This window comes from Cebidichthys violaceus, unplaced genomic scaffold (assembly GCF_023349555.1).
Source record: "Cebidichthys violaceus isolate CVI_PGR_0920_01 unplaced genomic scaffold, fCebVio1.0.p SCAF_1, whole genome shotgun sequence".
In the NCBI taxonomy this organism is placed as follows: Eukaryota; Metazoa; Chordata; class Actinopteri; order Perciformes; family Stichaeidae; genus Cebidichthys; species Cebidichthys violaceus.
Genome location: NW_027176262.1, coordinates 24,105,235 through 24,125,659, shown reverse-complemented (window position 1 = coordinate 24,125,659; position 20,425 = coordinate 24,105,235). Strand labels below are relative to the sequence as shown.

The window sequence follows — 20,425 nt, the reverse complement described above, 5'->3', positions numbered from 1 at the left end:
CATGCCTTGGGATAAATCATAGACAGAGATTAGATGTTTTTGTACACTGGCTATCGTTCTTATCTAGACACATGCCAGGTGCGTTAACTGAGAGTCAGTCACGGTTTTAAGGTCTGTCTCAAACTTGCCATACAGACAAAGAAGACACTGTGTCTTCACTTTTTCTTTCTGAAGTGGGAGTGTGTGATCAACCATGAGAAACAGGACACAGGGTTCATAAACTGATTGACTGCTTCTCCAGGACTGCTGTGTTTTGTCAGTGTTTGTTTCCTCACTTTCCCTTTCAGTTGTACATCTTTTAAAACATTTCATAATGCTAAAAATATATTTTTTCCATTTCAGTTTTTACAATGATAACTTTAAAAGAACAGAAAATAAACATGGACACTTTATGCAGTTTATATTGTACACACAGTTCACAAAAAAGACTTGGACAAGAATTAAGAGCATCCTCTCTCTGACGTACAGTAAGCTGACGTACTGTCGGAGGGAAGCTTCAATCTGAAAATCTATATTAAGCTGTGAAAACACAGTATGCCCACATGAGGACAGTTGAGGGTGGAGATGTCAGCTCTCTTTATTGGTCTGACTCTGTCGCTGGGTTTGTGTGAGCTGAACTCAGCTCTTGCCTTGAATGGTTCTGGGGATGGTGTGAAACAAAGGGCTGGGCTTACAGAGGAGAGGACTGGTGTTGGGGTCAGCACTGAGGCTTCATCGGTTAAATGCAAGCTCCAGGGTACCACTCGTCTGCCTGCCTTCTCAATGGATGGTGACTACGTTATTGGTGGTGTTTTGCCGATACACCTCTATTGGCACACAGTGAAGCATAACTACACCACCATGCCTGAGCCAATAAGATGCTCAGGGAGGTCAGTAAGAGGGAGATGTGGGGGCTAAGAAGATGTTACTCTGTGGGGATGGAAATGTTTTTACTTTTATTTGAATTGTAATGCATTAGTATTTTGCCATAAAAAAAGTATGTATTATATTTACAAAATAGAAGAGAATTGGAGTATAATTTTTGTATTTGTTAACTGAAAACATTGTGGAAAGTAAAATTAGAGTTTAATATGGCTAACTATCATTAATCCGAGCGTTAGGATTATTGTGCATTTGGGACTGATGTCTTATTCCGTGTTGTGCTTGTTGGCGTTCAGTTCTCCCGTATTATGTGTTTTATCGTCAAATTGTGTATTGTCCCCATATGTAGGCCATTTTTAAACAGTTACTCAACTGTCTGTTTGTGTGTGTATGTGTGTGTGTGTGTGTGTGTGTGTGTATGTGTGTTTGTCCCTGTACAGCATTAAATCCCGTCAACTGCGCTTTTCACGCACAATAATCTTCGCCATCGAGGAGATTAACAACAGCACGGAGCTGCTGCCGGGCATCAAACTCGGTTATCAGATTTATGACTCGTGCGCCGCTGTGCCTGTGACGGTGCATGTGGCATTCCAGCTATCAAGCGGCCTGGACCCAGTGTTTTACAAAGGTGACAATTGCTCACAATCTGGTACGGTGATTGCCATTGTTGGTGATTCTGGATCCACACAATCCATCAGCATGTCGCGCATCATCGGGCCCTTTAACATTCCTCAAGTAAATATTTTTAATTTCTGCAAACTGTGTTTAATAGATGAGTGTTAATTTGTGCCCGTCCTCTTAATTAATTACACTGTTGTATTCATTTAGGTGAGCCACTTTGCCACTTGTGCATGCCTGTCCGATAAGCAGCAGTACCCGACTTTCTTCAGAACAATCCCCAGTGATCAGTTCCAGGCTGGTGCACTGGCCAAACTGGTAAAACACTTTGGTTGGACTTGGATAGGTGCCATCCGATCGGATTCGGATTATGGAAACAATGGCATGGCGTCTTTCCTTGACGCAGCGCACAAAGAGGGGATCTGTGTGGAATACTCCGAATCTTTCTATCGGACCCACCCACGTAGCAGGATCCAGAGAGTAGCTGACATTATCCGCAGGTTTCTACGTTCACTGATTATGTGCTTTTGTTCCCTGTGATCATACTGACCTTCTGCACACAAATCCACATCAATGTTCTGTAAATATAAGATAGAAGAATATTTTGTCATCTTAGATGCACATTAGAAATGTATCTCTTTTTTTCGGTCACCTGTATTTATCTCATATTTGTTAATGATCTTTATTATGAAATACTCAGTGAGACCAAAAACTGTTTTAACTATATCCATACATATGTACAAATATTTTGTAATATATTTTGTTTTTATTGGTATAATACAAAGCAGAGTAATTTCTCTCCAGGTCGACAGCTGTGGTTGTTGTGGCATTTGCACCTCCTGGAGACTTGAGTGTTCTTCTGGAGGAGCTGTCACTCAAGCCCTCTCCACCTCGCCAGTGGATAGGCACTGAGTCCTGGGTAACTGACCCAGACATGCTGAGGTTCAGCTTCTGTGCTGGAACAATTGGATTTGGCATTGAGCAATCTGTCATTCCTGGTCTGAGAAACTTCCTGCTGGATCTCTCTCCCTCTAAAGTGGCTGCCTCTCCAGTGCTTACTGAGTTCTGGGAGGATGAATTCAATTGCAGGCTGGGACAAAGTGAGAAAGTTTGGCTGATCTTTAACATAACTGACTCACAGATGGGTCTTTGTCTGACTTGTGTTTTTTTATTCAGTCAGTTGATTCAATGAAACTAAACAAGAACATTATACATACAACACCTTCCTGTCTTTGTGTGTTTTTAGGATCAGCCACAGAAAAAAGTGCGTGCGATGGAACTGAAGACATAAAGACGATCCAGAGCCCGTACACTGACACATCTCAGCTCCGAATCAGTAACATGGTGTACAAGGCTGTTTATGCAATAGCACATGCCATTCATAATGCAATGTGTCAGGAAACACACTCTATAACTCAATGTGACAAATTCACCAGCATAGAGTCCAAACAGGTCAGTCAAAAGAAATATGTCAACACCACTATGTCCTTTTTTGCCATAGTGTACCTTTTTTTAAATGATATATTAATTTGATCTTACATGGTTTCAAATCTCTTCCTCATTGTCTTCCGTTACTTCATCCTCACAGGTTCTCACTCAGCTGAAAAATGTGAATTTTTCCCAAAATGGTTATGATGTGTCATTTGATGCCAACGGGGATCCTGTGGCCACATATGAGCTGGTTAATTGGCAAACAACTGAGACTGGCTACATTGAGTTGGTGACAGTAGGGCACTACGATGCATCACTGCCAGTGGGCCAGGAATTCCAAATCAACAAGAACCTCACCTGGGTGGAGGGTGGCACACAAGTAGGGAGCCCAAAATGAATATTGTAACATATTCCAATTTAAAATTAGGTGATAAGTGTTCTTGGTCCCTGTTCCTCCAGTCAATACTGGCTGTGAAGAGATCTGTTCTAAAGTTACAGCATTTTCAGTCTCACATCACACGTAATAGTTTCAACAAAAGAGTTCCCTTGCTGAGTTGCGGCAGAGGAATAATAATACAAAATGTGACTTTGTCCAAAAACACATACTTTGAAAAATAACCACTTGCTTTGTCCAAGCCAGACTGCTGAAGCCTCATTTTGGCTTTAGTTGAACTTTAGAACACATTTTTTACACAACTGTGGACTTTTTCCACCAGCAGCTGCATTGACAAAAAAACATGTACACAATACACATATTGACATGCAAGTATTGTTTTTAGACAGATCTGAACCTATCCTTTAATCCTTGGCGCTTTGAAGCACACCTGAACACGTGTGAATTTGTTTGTGTCTATATGCCAGGTGCCTATGTCAGTGTGCTCTGATAACTGTCCTCCAGGAACCCGTAAAGTGCTGCAGAAAGGAAAACCCATCTGCTGTTATGATTGTATACCGTGTCCTGAGGGAGAGATTAGCAATGCTACAGGTATTGTTTTTCCTACTGCATATCTACTGGACAACATCAAATATCAACAGCTAAAAGACATTTTTGTTTCATTTTTTCAGATTCCCCTGATTGTTTCCATTGCTCCAAGGAATTTTGGCCTAATGCAAAGAGAGACACTTGTCTCCCCAAGCCTGTAGAGTTTCTTTCCTTCAATGAGAGCCTAGGAATCATCCTGGCTGCATTCTCAGTTGGTGGTGCCTGTCTTACCATTATAACAGCGGCTGTGTTCCATCGCCACAGGACTTCCCCGATTGTCAGGGCCAACAACTCTGAGCTGAGCTTCCTGCTGCTCTTCTCTCTGACTCTCTGTTTCTTATGTTCATTAACTTTCATTGGAGAACCCTCTGAGTGGTCCTGCATGCTGCGCCACACAGCTTTTGGAATCACCTTTGTCCTCTGTATGTCTTGTGTTCTTGGAAAAACAATAGTAGTGTTAATGGCATTCAAAGCCACTCTCCCAGGTCGTAATGTCATGAAATGGTTTGGTCCTCCACAGCAAAGAATGACTGTGGTGTCTTTCACATCCATTCAAGTTGTAATATGTACTCTTTGGTTGGTTCTTAGTCCTCCTTTTCCAAAGAAAAACCTAACCACATACAAGGAGAGAATCATCCTGGAGTGTGCTTTAGGCTCAGCCATTGGGTTCTGGGCTGTGCTCGGGTACATCGGCCTGCTGGCTGTCTTTTGCTTTGTGTTAGCTGTCCTAGCCCGGAAACTACCTGACAATTTTAACGAAGCCAAGCTGATAACCTTCAGCATGCTGATATTCTGTGCAGTCTGGGTCACCTTTATCCCAGCATATGTCAGCTCTCCTGGTAAATTTACTGTGGCTGTGGAGATATTTGCCATTCTGGCCTCCAGTTTTGGACTCATATTGTGTATATTTGCTCCAAAGTGTTTCATCATATTGTTTAAGCCAGAGAAAAACACCAAGAAACATTTAATGAACAAAAGCCAATTCTAAAAAAAATCGGACTTTTTGCAAAAACAAAGATGGCAGTTGAAGGGACTTTTAATAAAAATACATAAACCACAAAGGGCAAACAGGGAGAATTTGTCTCACATGTGTATTCTTGCCTAGAAATAAACCAATGTCCAGTTGTTACAGTTTCACATCAATGCTCACTGGCATAATGTAAATAGCAGCATTGTCCAAATTCATTCTCTGTTTCAATTCATCAAATTGAGAATCTAAGCATGCCAGTTAAGCTCTCACTAAAACACGTTGACACAGTCAAAGAACTGTTCTACACACCTGATTCTCATTACCTGCAGCTTACCTATGTGCACTACATACATTAATACTCCAATCTGTGATCAATGTCAGAACTGCATGTATACAATCACCCTGTGTTTTAGGTTAGGATACAATAAAGACACAACATTAGATTATGCTCCAATAGCAACGTTCAGTGTGAAGTTCATGATAAAACATTCAGTTTTCACCTTGTTTAAATATTTACATTTTAAGTATTTGTACATTGAATGTTTTAATAATTGTAATGTTGTTTTGTGAAAATCCTTTAAAAATGTTTTTTTCCTATTTCACAAATATTTTATCAAATTCTGAAAATATAGAACATGAATAAATAAAGTATAAAATATTAATATAAATGTTTGTTACTTTACATTACATTACAGTCATTTAGCAGACGCTTTTATCCAAAGCGACTTACAATAAGTGCATTCAACATTGGTAATCAAAAGAACTACTAGTCACCAGAAGTCATAAGTACATTACTTTTTCCAAACAAGCATCTAAGAGCATGAAGCAGAGCATAACTCAGAGCCAAAGTACAATGCAGAAACAAGAAAAACAGTTAGTGCTATAAGTAATACGAATACAATAAGTGCAACAAGCTAGTATGAATACAATAAGTGCTAAGTGGAAGGCTCAGGGTAGCACTTCCTGAAGAGGTGGGTTTTCAGCCTGCGCCGAAAGATGGGCAGCGACTCTGCTGTCCTGACGTCAGTGGGAAGTTCATTCCACCACTGTGGGGCCAGGACAGAAAACAGCCGTGACCGGGTCGATCGGCCGCCAGGACCTCTGAGCGACGGGGCGACCAATCGCCCCGAGGCAGCAGAGCGAAGTGGTCGGGCGGGGGTTTAGGGCTTGATCATGTCCTGGAGATACGAAGGAGCTGTTCCTTTCACTGCCCTGTAGGCTAGCACCAGAGTCTTAAACTGGATGCGAGCTCCTACAGGGAGCCAGTGTAGAGAACGGAGAAAGGAAGTTGTGTGGGAGAACTTGGGGCGATTGAACACCAGGCGAGCTGCGGCTTTCTGGACAAGCTCCAGAGGTCTGATGGCCGATGCTGGGGCTCCGGCGAGTAGAGAGTTGCAGTAGTCCAGGCGGGAGATGACAAGAGCCTGGATGAGAACCTGCGCCGTCTCGTCAGTGAGAAAGGGACGAATCCTCCTGATGTTGTAGAGCAGGAATCTGCAGGAGCGTGTAACGGATGAAATGTTTGCCGAGAATGACAGTTGGTCATCCAGGGTCACACCCAGGTTCCTCGCAGTCCGAGTTGGCATCACCACGGTATCATCAATGGTGATTAACAGGTCCCGGTGGGGGCAACCCTTCCCCGGGAGGAACAGTAGCTCAGTTTTGTCTAGGTTGAGATTGAGGTGGTGTGTCGTCATCCACTTCGAGATGTCAGGACAAACATGCAGCGATGCGCGTCTCCACTTGGGTGTCACCGGGGGGAAATGACGTGTTCAAACGGACGTGCTGGTGGTGGGTGTGCAGCTTGCTGTGTTACTGGTACCGGTCTGCCTAAGTTATACATGCTTGGCAGTATTTCTGTGCATATTCTGCAAAACCCTTTTGTAAACCAAGTCTCACTAAGTGCAATTAACATTCCCCCTTTTGACACATGGTCTAAACCGTGTCTTAATTTGGCATAGTGAGAAAAGACATTTTTAGGCAAACAAGGTTTGCTGTCAGGGCCAAACCACAGTCCGTCAGTGAACTTGCAGCCAGCTGAGGCCCAAAGGCGCCTCTCATCTAATGTGGAGAGTGACTGCATGGCTGAAAGAGAAGAAGGGACTGTGTCAGGTATCACAAAACGACAGACAAGAACCCAATAGCACGACACAGAAAACAGTTCAGGTGTAGAAACCGGGTTTAATAACCAGCAGATGTCAAACCAGGTAGTAACCTGCGTGGCAAACAAATCCAGTGGGAGCAGGCAAAAGGGAAGGTCCAAAGTCCAAAAAGGTAGGTCAATACACAAATAATCAGGATCAGAATCGGAATGACAGGTTGCTGGATAGCAAGGGAAACACACTAGACAATCTGGCAGAGAACTGAGGGAAATGGACCGGTACATATACACTGAGGGGCTGATTGCTGATGAGGAGCAGGTGAGTATGGAGGTGGGGCAGGCCAGGTGAAATGAAATCAGCAATTAGTGCAGAGCGGGGGGGAGTGGCAGATTCTGAAATGACATGAGAGTTAGTGTGGCAAAACAGGAGACAGACAAATGAAAAACTAAAGCCTGGCTGAAGTTGTGACAGAACCCCCCCTTCTAGGGACGGCTCCTGACGTCCCACCGGGCTGGTCAGGATGGTCCCTATGGAAAGCTGAGATGAGGTCAGGGTCCAAGATGTTACGAGCTGGAACCCATGAGCGCTCCTCAGGGCCATAACCCTCCCAATCGACCAGGTATTGAAAACCCCTTCCCCGCGGTCGTGACTTGATGAGACGATGGACAGAGTAAGCAGGACCCCCGTCAATGAGCCGGGGGGGTGGCGGGGGTCTGGAGGAGGGCTGGAGCTGGCTCTCCTTTACGGGTTTGATCTTGGAGACATGAAAGGTGGGATGAATTCTCATGGAGCGAGGAAGGCGGAGACGGACTGCAGCAGGGTTGATGACCTTAGTGATGGAGAACGGGCCCACAAACCTTGGGGCCAACTTCCTAGACTCTACCCGGAGTGGGAGGTCATGTGTGGACAGCCAAACCTTCTGACCAGGAGTGTAGCAGGGTGCAGGGATCCGACGGCGGTTGGCATTTCTCTGGTACCGGTTGGACGAACGCAGGAGAGCAGAACGGGCCCGCCACCAGGTGCGCCGACAGCGCTGGATGAACGCCTGGACAGATGGGACCCTGGCCTCTCGCTCCTGCTCCGGGAACAGTGGAGGTTGATATCCCCGAGAGCACTGGAAAGGAGAAAGCCCTGTTGCTGAGCTTGGAAGCGTATTGTGAGCATACTCCACCCACAGAAGCTGTTTGGACCAGGAGGTTGGTGTCTGGGATGCAATGCAACGCAAGGCAGTCTCCATTTCCTGGTTCATCCGTTCCGTCTGTCCGTTGGATTGAGGATGGAACCCAGAGGATAGGCTGACCGTGGCCCCCAACAGCTGGCAAAACTCTGTCCAGAAACGAGAAGTGAACTGTGGCCCCCGGTCTGAGACAATATCACAGGGGAGGCCGTGCAGACGGAAAACATGATGTAACATAAGTTCAGCTGTTTCTTTGGCAGATGGTAATTTAGGCAACGGAACAAACTGAGCAGACTTAGAAAATCTGTCCACAATAGTCAGAATGGTGGTGTTACCCTCTGAGGGAGGCAGTCCGGTGACAAAGTCAAGTGAGACATGGGACCATGGACGATGAGGAATAGGCAGTGGCTGAAGAAGACCAGAAGGGGCATGGCGAGCAGTCTTGTGCTGAGCACAAATCTGGCAAGCGGCGATAAACTCCTTGGTGTCCTCTTCAATGGAAGCCCACCAGAAACGTTGCTTTAGCAGAGCTAGGGTGCGCCTAACCCCTGGGTGACAGGCAAGGCGAGAAGAATGTCCCCACTGGAGGACCTGAGAGCGGAGACTCACAGGCACATACAGACGATCATCAGGGCAGGCACTGGGAGCCGGGTGGTTGGCCTGGGACTGTTTTACCTTGTCCACAATGTCCCAGGTAACTGCGCCGATGACCACCTTAGTGGGGAGGATACTCTCAGGCTGTGTGGGACAGTTGTCTGACTGGAACTGACGGGACAGGGCATCTGGTTTGACGTTCCTTGTACCTGGGCGATAAGACAGGGTAAAATCAAAACGATTAAAGAATAATGCCCATCTGGCCTGACGGGAGTTCAACCGTTTGGCTGACCGGATGTACTCCAGGTTTTTGTGGTCTGTCCACACCACAAACGGATGCTTTGCCCCCTCCAACCAGTGCCTCCACTCCTCGAGAGCCAGTTTGACAGCCAGTAACTCCCGGTTTCCGACGTCGTAATTCCTTTCTGCTGGGGACAACTTGCGGGAGAAAAAAGCACATGGGTGTAACTTTTGGTCCTCAGCTGACCGCTGAGACAGGACTGCCCCCACCCCAGAGTCTGACGCATCCACTTCCACAACAAACTGGTGTTCAGGATCTGGAAAGATGAGAATGGGAGCAGAAGAGAACCGTGATTTTAACTCCTTGAACCTCCTTTCTGCAGCAGGGGACCATTGGAAGGCTATCTTCTGGGAGGTGAGGGCTGTCAGGGGAGCTGCCACAGAACTATAGTTGCGGATAAACCTACGATAGAAATTGGCAAACCCAAGGAACTGTTGAAGCTTCTTCCGAGTGGTGGGAACCGGCCAATCCGCCACTGCTTTAACCTTGGTGGGATCCATATGAATACGTCCAACTGAAATGATGTATCCCAGGAACGACACCTCAGTGGCATGGAACTCAGACTTCTCCACTTTCACAAACAGCTGGTTCTCTAGGAGTCTCTGGAGAACACTGCGGACATGCTGCACATGTTCCCGTTCAGTCTTTGAAAAGATGAGGATATCGTCAAGATATACAAACACAAACACATTGAGAAAATCCCGGAGCACATCGTTTACTAAGGCTTGGAATATTGCAGGAGCATTAGTGAGTCCGAAAGGCATAACCAGGTACTCATAGTGGCCTCTAGGGGTGTTGAACGCCGTCTTCCACTCATCCCCCTCCCGGATGCGAACAAGGTGATAGGCATTCCTGAGATCAAGCTTGGTAAACACAGAAGACCCTTGTAACAGTTCAAATGCAGAAGAGATGAGTGGGAGGGGGTACCGGTTTTTAATGGTGATATCATTCAGACCGCGGTAATCGATGCAGGGTCGGAGGGATTTGTCCTTCTTATCCACAAAGAAAAATCCGGCTCCAGCAGGGGATGAAGAGGGACGGATGATGCCTGCTGCCAGTGAGTTGTTAATGTAGTCGTCCATGGCCTTGGTTTCAGGGGCTGACAGAGAAAAGAGTCTCCCCCTTGGCGGTGATGAGCCAGGGAGGAGGTCAATGGCACAATCGTACGGGCGGTGTGGGGGAAGCGATGTGGCCCGTACTTTGTTGAACACCTCCCTTAAGTCATAGTACTCGGATGGGACACCTGAGAGATCTGGGAGCTCATTAGAGGAAGAGGTGTTGAAGGCAGGTAGCAAAGCAGATTTCAGACAGACCGCATGACAATGTTCACTCCATTGTAGAATTGAACCAGTCCCCCAGTCAATATGTGGATTATGTTTTATTAACCAAGGAAACCCCAGGATGATTGGGTGCCGAGGAGTATTTATCAGGTGAAAGGTAAGTGATTCAGTGTGGTTACCCGATATGCCCAGATGAAGAGGAACAGTGCGGTGGGTTACTGTGCAGAGGAGGCGCCCATCCAGAGCAGTCGCCTTGATAAGCTCGACCAAGGGTTCCTGGTTAATACCCAGTTGCATGGCAAGACCACGATCCAGAAGGTTGGCATCGGCCCCGGAGTCAATGAGGACAGAGACAGCGTGTGATTGTCCATTACAGTTGAGCTGGGCATGAAGTAGTGGACGAGAGGGCATTTCAGAGTTCATGATATGGCTCACCAGCACCCTCTGGATTCCTGGTGAGCCCTGTCTTTTACAGGACAGGAAGACACATAATGGCCTCCCTGCCCACAGTACATGCAGCAGTTCTCCCTTTGGCGCCGCTGTCGTTCAGCCGCTGACAGCCTGGTCCGGCCAAGTTGCATGGGTTCAACCGGGTCTCCAGAGGCACCGGCGGGAGGAGAAAACATTGAAGTGGGAGGCGACGATGGAGGACATGGAAGGCTCCGGGGATTACTGATCAGCGCTCTCTCTCGTCTCCTTTCTTGGAGACGCCCGTCAATGCGGATGGCCGTGGCGACGAGCGTGTCCAAATCAGTCGGAGGATCCCGAGCCGCCAGCTCATCCTTGATGCCATCAGAAAGGCCGTTGTAGAAAGCGTCAGTCAGGGAGGAAGCGTTCCAGTCACTCTCCGCAGCAAGTGTCCGGAACTCAATGGAATAATCAGTCACTCTCCGGTTCCCCTGAACCAGGTTTAACAGTCCACGAGCAGCCTCTCGACCAGGGGTAGCATGATCGAACACCTTCCGAAGACCCTCAGAGAAGGCAGTCACAGAAGAACAGAAAGCCGACTGCTTCTCCCACTCAGCGGTGCCCCAGTCCCGAGCCCGCCCAGTAAGCTGGGTGATTATGAAAGCCACTTTTGACCTCTCAGTGGGATATGTGAGAGGCTGAAGTTCAAAAGTCAATTTGCACAAAGTCAGAAAAGAGCGGCAGGTACCTGGAGCTCCAGAAAAGCGCTCCAGAGCACTTAAGCGGGGTTCTGGACCCAGAACAGTGGGAACAGAAGGACTGGTGGGTGGTGAAACCGCTGGCGTTTGTCTGGGCTGTATGAGCTGCTGAAGCTGATTGCTCAGAGCCTCCAAATGTTGGTTGTGGCGTGCAGAAGTCTCCTGGAGAGCCGTCGCCATAGCGGTGAATTGCTTCTCATGATGGTGTAGGGCGGCAGCTTGTGCTGCCATTTCCTGCCTTATTTTCTCCATGTCGGCTGGGTTCATTTTTGGCCAGATTGTACTGTCAGGTATCACAAAACGACAGACAAGAACCCAATAGCACGACACAGAAAACAGTTCAGGTGTAGAAACCGGGTTTAATAACCAGCAGATGTCAAACCAGGTAGTAACCTGCGTGGCAAACAAATCCAGTGGGAGCAGGCAAAAGGGAAGGTCCAAAGTCCAAAAAGGTAGGTCAATACACAAATAATCAGGATCAGAATCGGAATGACAGGTTGCTGGATAGCAAGGGAAACACACTAGACAATCTGGCAGAGAACTGAGGGAAATGGACCGGTACATATACACTGAGGGGCTGATTGCTGATGAGGAGCAGGTGAGTATGGAGGTGGGGCAGGCCAGGTGAAATGAAATCAGCAATTAGTGCAGAGCGGGGGGGAGTGGCAGATTCTGAAATGACATGAGAGTTAGTGTGGCAAAACAGGAGACAGACAAATGAAAAACTAAAGCCTGGCTGAAGTTGTGACAGACTGTAACAAATGAGTGGATTTTGTCAGCAGCAGAAATGTGAAGAGGTAGCTGTGCAGCAGCTTTTGCAGCAGCTTTTGCAGCAGCATCTGCACAAGCATTTCATTTTGAAATGTCATCAGTGTTAGATGTGTGTGCAGCACATTTACATACTGCAATGTCAGTTGGTAACAAAATTGATTCCAACAGTTCTGCAATCAGTGTGTGATGTAGAACTGGTTTGCCATCTGTTTATTTCATTTGCAAGGGAAAAATGCACCACAGCCACTTCAGTCAGTGTCTGTGGTGAAAACTTCAACATCGTACAAGATACCAAACCATTTTATGCATACATGAGTTCACGCCTTGGGATAAATCATAGACAGGGAGCAGATGTTTTCATATACTGGCTATCGTTCTTATCTAGACACATGCCAGGTGCGTTAACTGAGAGTCAGTCACGGTTTTAAGGTCTGTCTCAAACTTGCCATACAGACAAAGAAGACACTGTGTCTTCACTTTCTCTTTCTGAAGTGGGAGTGTGTGATCAGCCATGAGAAACAGGACACTGGGTTCATAAACTGATTAACTGCTTCTCCAGGACTGCTGTGTTTTGTCAGTGTTTGTGTTCCTCACTTTCCCTTTCAGTTGTACATCTTTTAAAACATTTCATGATACTAAAAACATATTTTTTCCATTACAGTGTTTACAATGATAACTTTAAAAGAACAGAGAAGAAACATGGACACTCAATGCAGTTTATATTGTACACACAGTTCACAAAAAAGACTTGCACAAGAGTTAATCAAAGACCATTGTGTAAGAGCATCCTCTCTCTGACGTACAGTAAGCTGACGTTCTGTCGGAGGGAAGCTTCAATCTGAAAATCTATATTAAGTTGTGAAAACACAGTATGCCCACATGAGGACAGTTGAGGGGTGGAGATGGCAGCTCTCTTTATTGGTCTGATCCTGTCGTTGGGTTTGTGTGAGCTGAACTCAGCTCTTGCCTTGAATGGTTCTGGGGATGGTGTGAAACAAAGGGCTGGGCTTACAGAGGAGAGGACTGGTGTTAAGGTCAGCATTGAGGCTTCATCGGTTAAATGCATGCTCCAGGGTACCACTCGTCTACCTGCATTCTCAATGGATGGTGACTACGTTATTGGTGGTGTTTTCTCCATACATTACTACATGCACACAGTGAAGCATAACTACACCACCAAGCCTGATCCAATAAGATGCTCAGGGAGGTTAGTAAGAGGGAGATGTGGGGGCTAAGAGGATGTTACTCTGTGGGATGGAAATGTTTATACTTTTATTTGAATTGTAATGCATTAATATTTTGCCATAAGAAAGTACGTATTATATTCACAAAGTAGTAGAGAATTGGAGTATATTTTTTGTATTTGTTAACTGAAAACATTATGAACACTACAATTTAAGTATGGTTAATCTGTGCATATTGTGCATTTGGGACTGTTATCCTATTCCGTGTTTTTTGTCTTCAGTTCTCCCGAATTATGTGTTTCTGCTAAAATTGTGTATTGTCCCCATATGTAGGACATATTTAAACAGTATGTGTGCATGTGTGTGTATGTGTGTGTGTGTGTGTGTGTGTGTTTGTGTGTGTGTGTATTTGTGTTTGTCCATGTACAGCATTAAATCCCGTGACCTGCGCTTTTTACGCGCAATGATCTTCGCCATCGAGGAGATTAACAACAGCACAGAGCTGCTGCCCGGCATCAAACTTGGTTATCAAATATATGACTCGTGCTCGGCTGTGCCTGTGGCGGTGCATGTGGCATTCCAGCTATCAAGCGGCCTGGACCCAGTGTTTTACAAAGGTGACAATTGCTCACAATCTGGTACGGTGATGGCCATTGTTGGTGAGTCTGGATCCACACGATCCATCAGCATGTCGCGCATCATCGAGCCCTTTCACATTCCTCAAGTAAATATTTTTAATTTCTGCAAACTGTGTTTAATAGATGAGTGCTAATTTGTGCCCGACCTCTTAAACAATTACACTGTTGTATTCATTTAGGTGAGTTACTTTGCCACTTGTGCATGCCTGTCCGATAAGCAGCAGTACCCGACTTTCTTCAGAACAATCCCCAGTGATCAGTTCCAGGCTGACGCGCTGGCCAAACTGGTAAAACACTTTGGTTGGACTTGGATAGGTGCCATCCGATCGGATTCGGATTATGGAAACAATGGCATGGCGTCTTTCCTGGACGCAGCGCACAAAGAGGGGATCTGTGTGGAATACTCCGAATCTTTCTATCGGACCCACCCACGTAGCAGGATCCAGAGAGTAGCTGACATTATCCGCAGGTTTCTACGTTCACTGATTATGTGCTTTTGTTCCCTGTGCTCATACTGACCTTCTGCACACAAATCCACATCAATGTTCTGTAAATATAAGATAGAAGAATATTTTGTCATCTTAGAGGCACATTAGAAATGTATCTTTTTTTTCGGTCACCTGTATTTATCCCATATTTGTTAAAGATCTTTATTATGAAAATACTCAGTGAGACCAAAAACTGTTTTAACTATATCCATACATATGTACAAATATGTTGTAATATATTTTGTTTTTATTGGTATAATACAAAGAAGAGTAATTTCTCTCCAGGTCGACAGCTGTGGTTGTTGTGGTATTTGCACCTCCTGGAGACTTGAGTATTCTGCTGGAGGAGCTGTCACTCAAGCCCTCTCCACCTCGCCAGTGGATAGGCAGTGAGTCCTGGGTAACTGACCCAGACATGCTGAGGTTCAGCTTCTGTGCTGGAACAATTGGATTTGGCATTGAGCAATCTGTCATCCCTGGTCTGAGAGACTTTCTGCTGGATCTCTCTCCCTCTGAAGTGGCTGCCTCTCCAGTGCTTACTGAGTTCTGGGAGGATGAATTCAACTGCAGTCTGGGACAACGTGAGAAAGTTTGGCTGATCTTTAACATAACTGACTCACAGATGGGTCTTTGTCTGAATTGTGTTTTTTTATTCAGTCAGTTGATTCAATGAAACTAAACAGGAACATTTTACATACAACACCTTCCTGTCTTTGTGTGTTTTTAGGATCAGCCACAGAAAAAAGTGCGTGCGATGGAACTGAAGACATAGAGACGATCCAGAGCCCGTACACTGACACATCTCAGCTCCGAATCACTAACATGGTGTACAAGGCTGTTTATGCAATAGCACATGCCATTCATAATGCAATGTGTCAGGAAACACACTCTATAACTCAATGTGACAAATTCACCAGCATAGAGTCCAAACAGGTGAGTCAAAAGAAATATGTCAACACCACTATGTCCTTTTTTGCCACCTTTTCTTAAATGATATATTAATTTGATCTTACATGGTTTCTAATCGCTTCCTCATTGTCTTCCGTTACTTCATTCTCACAGGTTCTCACTCAGCTGAAAAATGTGAATTTTTCCCAAAATGGTTATGATGTGTCATTTGATGCCAACGGGGATCCTGTGGCCACATATGAGCTGGTTAATTGGCAAACAACTGAGACTGGCTACATTGAGTTAGTGACAGTAGGGCACTACGATGCATCACTGCCAGTGGGCCAGGAATTCCAAATCAACAGGAACCTCACCTGGGTGGAGGGTGGAACAGAAGTAGGGAGCCCAAAATGAATATTGTAACATATTCCAATTTAAAATTAGGTGATAAGTGTTCTTGGTCCCTGTCCCTCCAGTCTATAATGGCTGTGAAGAGATCTGTTCTAAAGTTACAGCATTTTCAGTCTCACATCACACGTAATAGTTTCAACAAAAGAGTTCCCTTGCTGAGTTGCGGCAGAGGAATAATAATACAAAATGTGACTTTGTCCAAAAACACAAACTTTGAATAATAACCACTTGCTTTGTCCAAGCCAGACTGCTGAAGCCTCATTTTGGCTTTAGTTGAACTTTAGAACACATTTTTTATACAACTGTGGACTTTTTCCACCAGCAGCTGCATTGACAAAACACATGTACACAATACACATATTGACATGCAAGTATTGATTTTAGACAGATCTGAACCTATCCTTTAATCATCGGCGCTTCGAAGCACACCTGAACATGTGTGAATTTGTTTGTGTCTATGTGCCAGGTGCCTGTGTCAGTGTGCTCTGATAGCTGTCTTCCAGGAACCCGTAAAGTGCTGCAGAAAGGAAAACCCTTCTGCTGTTATGATTGTATACCGTGTCCTGAGGGAGAGATTAGCAATGCTACAGGTATTGTTTTTCCTACTGCATATCTACTGGACAACATCAAATATCAACAGCTAAAAGAAATTTTTGTTTTATTTTTTCAGATTCCCCTGATTGTTTCTCTTGCTCCAAGGAATTTTGGCCTAATGCAAAGAGAGACACTTGTCTCCCCAAGCCTGTAGAGTTTCTTTCCTTCAATGAGGCCCTTGGAATCATCCTGGCTGCATTCTCAGTTGGTGGTGCCTGTCTTACCATTATAACAGCGGCTGTGTTCCATCGCCACAGGACTTCCCCGATTGTCAGGGCCAACAACTCTGAGCTGAGCTTCCTGCTGCTCTTCTCTCTGACTCTCTGTTTCTTATGTTCATTAACTTTCATTGGAGAACCCTCTGAGTGGTCCTGCATGCTGCGCCACACAGCTTTTGGGATCACCTTCGTCCTCTGTATGTCTTGTGTTCTTGGAAAAACAATAGTAGTGTTAATGGCATTCAAAGCCACTCTCCCAGGTCGTAATGTCATGAAATGGTTTGGTCCTCCACAGCAAAGAATGACTGTGGTGTCTTTCACATCCATTCAAGTTGTAATATGTACTCTTTGGTTGGTTCTTAGTCCTCCTTTTCCAATGAAAAACCTAACCACATACAAGGAGAGAATCATCCTGGAGTGTGCATTAGGCTCAGCCATTGGGTTCTGGGCTGTGCTCGGGTACATCGGCCTGCTGGCTGTCTTTTGCTTTGTGTTAGCTGTCCTAGCCCGGAAACTGCCTGACAATTTTAATGAAGCCAAGCTGATAACCTTCAGCATGCTGATATTCTGTGCAGTCTGGGTCACCTTTATCCCAGCATATGTCAGCTCTCCTGGTAAATTTACTGTGGCTGTGGAGATATTTGCCATTCTGGCCTCCAGTTTTGGACTCATATTGTGTATATTTGCTCCAAAGTGTTTCATCATATTGTTTAAGCCAGAGAAAAACACCAAGAAACATTTAATGAACAAAAGCCAATTCTAAAAAAATCAGACTCTTTGAAAAAACAAAGATGGCAGTTGAAGGGACTTTTAATAAAAATACATAAACCACAGAGGGCAAGCAGGGAGAATTTGTCACATGTGTATTTTTGGCTAGAAATAAAACAATGTCCAGTTGGTACAGTTTCACATCAATGCTCACTGGCATCATGTAAATAGCAGCATTGTCCAAATTCATTCTCTGTTTCAATTCATCAAATTGAGAATCTAAGCATGCCAGTTAAGCTCTCACTAAAACACGTTGACACAGTCAAAGAACTGTTCTACACACCTGATTCTCATCACCTGCAGCTTACCTATGTGCAGTTCATACATTAATACTCCAATCTGTGATCAATTTCAGAACTGCATGTATACAATCAGCCTGTGTTTTAGGTAAGGATACAACAAAGACACAACACTAGATTATGCTTCAATAGCAACGTTCAGTGTGAAGTTCATGATAAAACATTCAGTTTTCACCTTGTTTAAATATTTACATTTTAGGTTTTTGTACATTAAACTTTTTAATAATTGTAATGTTTTTTTTGTGAAAATCCTTTAAAAATGTTTTTTTTCCTATTTCACAAATATGATTTCATCAAGTTCTAAAAAAATAGAAGAAAGTGAATAAATAAAGTACAAAATAATAATATGAATTTGTGTTACTTTGTCTCACAAATCAAAAGAAAATAATAAAGTCTTCACATGATTCAAAGTTGTCTTGTTCTGTTCATTTCACTTGTTTATTTACACCATTGTCATGGTGGTATTGGCATAGTGTTTGCGTGCTACTTTGAGCTCCCACCACACAAAAGGAAAAATAACTACAAATGCAACCAGAGATGTAATACAGAAGAAAGCTTGTGTGCCTCCCACTCTGTGGAGAGAATTCCATGGCCTACGTACATCTGCCATAATGTGTGTAAAAAAGTGAACAGCCAACCAGTTTGTATGGAATTCACCCGAGCAACTGGTTTGTGTGATCAGTTGTGTTTCTGTTGACACCGTGAGGTTTCCACAAAACTGTCAGAGACACTATTTTACCTCTCTTTAGGTTCTAAATGTGTGTATGCAACTATATGTGTATTTCTGGATGTGGTGCCGAATGGGTGTGGAACACTCTCTTGCTACTCCGGTGTGTCTTGGGAGCACAATGATGTTGTCATACTCGGAAAGGCGTTCACAAACGTTCTTTATTGTTATATATATCAACAGACTGGACCTGGCCGTGTGTTCTCCTGCCTTGCCTCCGAGCACACGCCGCAGGAGTTTGGTGTGTTCCATCGTCCTGCTTGTGCCACAACCAGTCTGTCTCTCTCCGAGCCCTCTCGAGCCTCCGTCACTAGCAGGGTATGCAACGCAGTGAGGCCAAAATCAGGATGCGTTTCAGCTGGGCCTAATTAAGTCTTTTCCCGGCCCCGTTCCCTGAACCACTCCCTCACTCTGTCCCCTCTGCAGCTGAGCCCACACACGCCTCGCCGCCACATACCCCCACCGCCCGACTTAGGCCGGGGAGCATTCTGGCCTAACCTACTCCCCCCCCGCCCCTTGAGAGCGGGAGAGGAAGTCGGCCATGGCCATCTGTGGACCACCTTGAAATTAAATGGCTGTAACGCCAGATACCACCGAGTGATCCGGGCGTTGGTATCTTTCATACGGTGGAGCCATTGGAGCGGGGCACAGTCCGAACAGAGGGTGAATGAGCTTCCCAGGAGATAATAGCTCAGGGAGTCGACCGCCAAACCGGATGGCCAGGCACTCCTCCACCGTGCTGTACCTGGCCTCCCTTTCGGACAGCTTCCGGCTGATATATAACACCGGGCGGTCAACCCCCCGTACCTGCTGGGACAAAATGGCCTCCAGCCCTCTGTTCGACGCGTCAGTCTGCAGAGTAAAAGGAATAGAGAAGTTAGGCGTATGAAGGAGTGGTTCCCCACAGAGAGCCTGTTTCACCCTCTCAAACGCCAGCTGGCACTGCTCTGACCACTGGACCGGATCTGAGGCATCTTTTCGAGTCAGGTCGGTCAAGGGACTGGTGAGCTCTGCAAAGTTTGGGATGAACCACCTGTAATAATCCGCCAGCCCCAAAAAATCCCTCACTTCTTTTTTAGTCTTGGGCCGTGGGCAGGCTGCGACAGTCGCGGTTTTGTCCACCTTAAGACGTACCTGCCCACCGCCCAAGTGGTACCCCAGATACCGTACCTCCCTCCGTCCAACTGCACACTTCCCTGGGTTGGCGGTGAGCCCCGCCTGCCTCAGGGACTCCAGCACCGCGCCCACCCGCTGCACATGCTCCGCCCAGGTGGTGCTGTGGATGATCATATCATCCAGGTAGGCGGCAGCATATGCAGCACTTTGGCACAGCACCCGGTCCATGAGGCGTTGGAATGTGGCTGGGGCCCCGAACAACCCAAAGGGAAGTGTGGTGAATTGGTACAAACCAAACGGAGTGGAGAAGGCTGATTTTTCCTTGGACTCTGGCGACAGAGGAATCTGCCAGTAGCCCTTGGTCAAATCCAGTGTCGTAAAGAAACGTGCAGTGCCCAGTCGGTCCAGGAGTTTGTCGACCCGTGGCATTATGTACGCATCAAATCGTGACACATCATTCACCCTGCGATAGTCCACACAGAACCTTATAGATCCATCCTTCTTGACCACAAGAACAATGGGGCTACACCAGGCACTGTGGGACTCTTCTACTACCCCCATCTCCAGCATAGCCGCCAATTCCCTCTGAACCATTTTTCTTTTGTGTTCAGGTAACCTGTAGGGTCGTGATCGCACCGTCACACCCAGGGGAGTCTCGATTTGGTGCTCTATGAGGTTTGTGCGTCTTGGCCGTAGGGTGAACACGTCCGCAAACTGCTTCTGCAACTGGGCGATGTCTGTTCTCTGGGTCCCGGAGAGAGGGCCTTCACAAAGGAGCGAGGTGGGATTGGTGAATTTTGAAACCTTGGGCTCCAGCTCCTCTCTCTCAGCCACTGCGGAC

General features: G+C 45.8%; 2 protein-coding genes across 2 annotated transcripts; both read left to right on the top strand.

Moving 5' to 3' along the window:
* The first annotated feature begins 564 nt into the window (after positions 1-564).
* LOC137892145 (extracellular calcium-sensing receptor-like) lies at positions 565-4,880 on the top strand. Its single transcript, XM_068737487.1, has 8 exons — positions 565-869; positions 1,302-1,596; positions 1,690-1,979; positions 2,284-2,579; positions 2,726-2,931; positions 3,068-3,289; positions 3,772-3,895; positions 3,976-4,880. The coding sequence occupies exons 1-8, from the start codon at positions 565-567 to the stop codon at positions 4,878-4,880; spliced, it is 2,643 nt and encodes an 880-aa protein (XP_068593588.1).
* A 9,020-nt stretch (positions 4,881-13,900) lies between these two features.
* LOC137891329 (extracellular calcium-sensing receptor-like) lies at positions 13,901-17,437 on the top strand. Its single transcript, XM_068736289.1, has 7 exons — positions 13,901-14,161; positions 14,255-14,544; positions 14,849-15,144; positions 15,291-15,496; positions 15,626-15,847; positions 16,329-16,452; positions 16,533-17,437. Exons 1-7 carry the CDS (start codon positions 13,901-13,903, stop codon positions 17,435-17,437), a joined length of 2,304 nt encoding a protein of 767 aa, XP_068592390.1.
* The last annotated feature ends 2,988 nt before the right edge of the window (positions 17,438-20,425 follow it).

Excerpts from the sequence above, each read along its gene's own strand:
- LOC137892145 (XM_068737487.1), top strand. The coding sequence starts at position 565 with ATGTCAGCTCTCTTTATTGGTCTGACTCTGTCGCTGGGTTTGTGTGAG. Across the intron at positions 870-1,301 it reads CCAATAAGATGCTCAGGGAG|CATTAAATCCCGTCAACTGC; the intron begins GTCAGTAAGAGG and ends GTCCCTGTACAG. Across the intron at positions 1,980-2,283 it reads GTAGCTGACATTATCCGCAG|GTCGACAGCTGTGGTTGTTG; the intron begins GTTTCTACGTTC and ends ATTTCTCTCCAG.
- LOC137891329 (XM_068736289.1), top strand. The coding sequence starts at position 13,901 with ATGATCTTCGCCATCGAGGAGATTAACAACAGCACAGAGCTGCTGCCC. Across the intron at positions 14,545-14,848 it reads GTAGCTGACATTATCCGCAG|GTCGACAGCTGTGGTTGTTG; the intron begins GTTTCTACGTTC and ends ATTTCTCTCCAG. Across the intron at positions 15,848-16,328 it reads GGGTGGAGGGTGGAACAGAA|GTGCCTGTGTCAGTGTGCTC; the intron begins GTAGGGAGCCCA and ends TCTATGTGCCAG.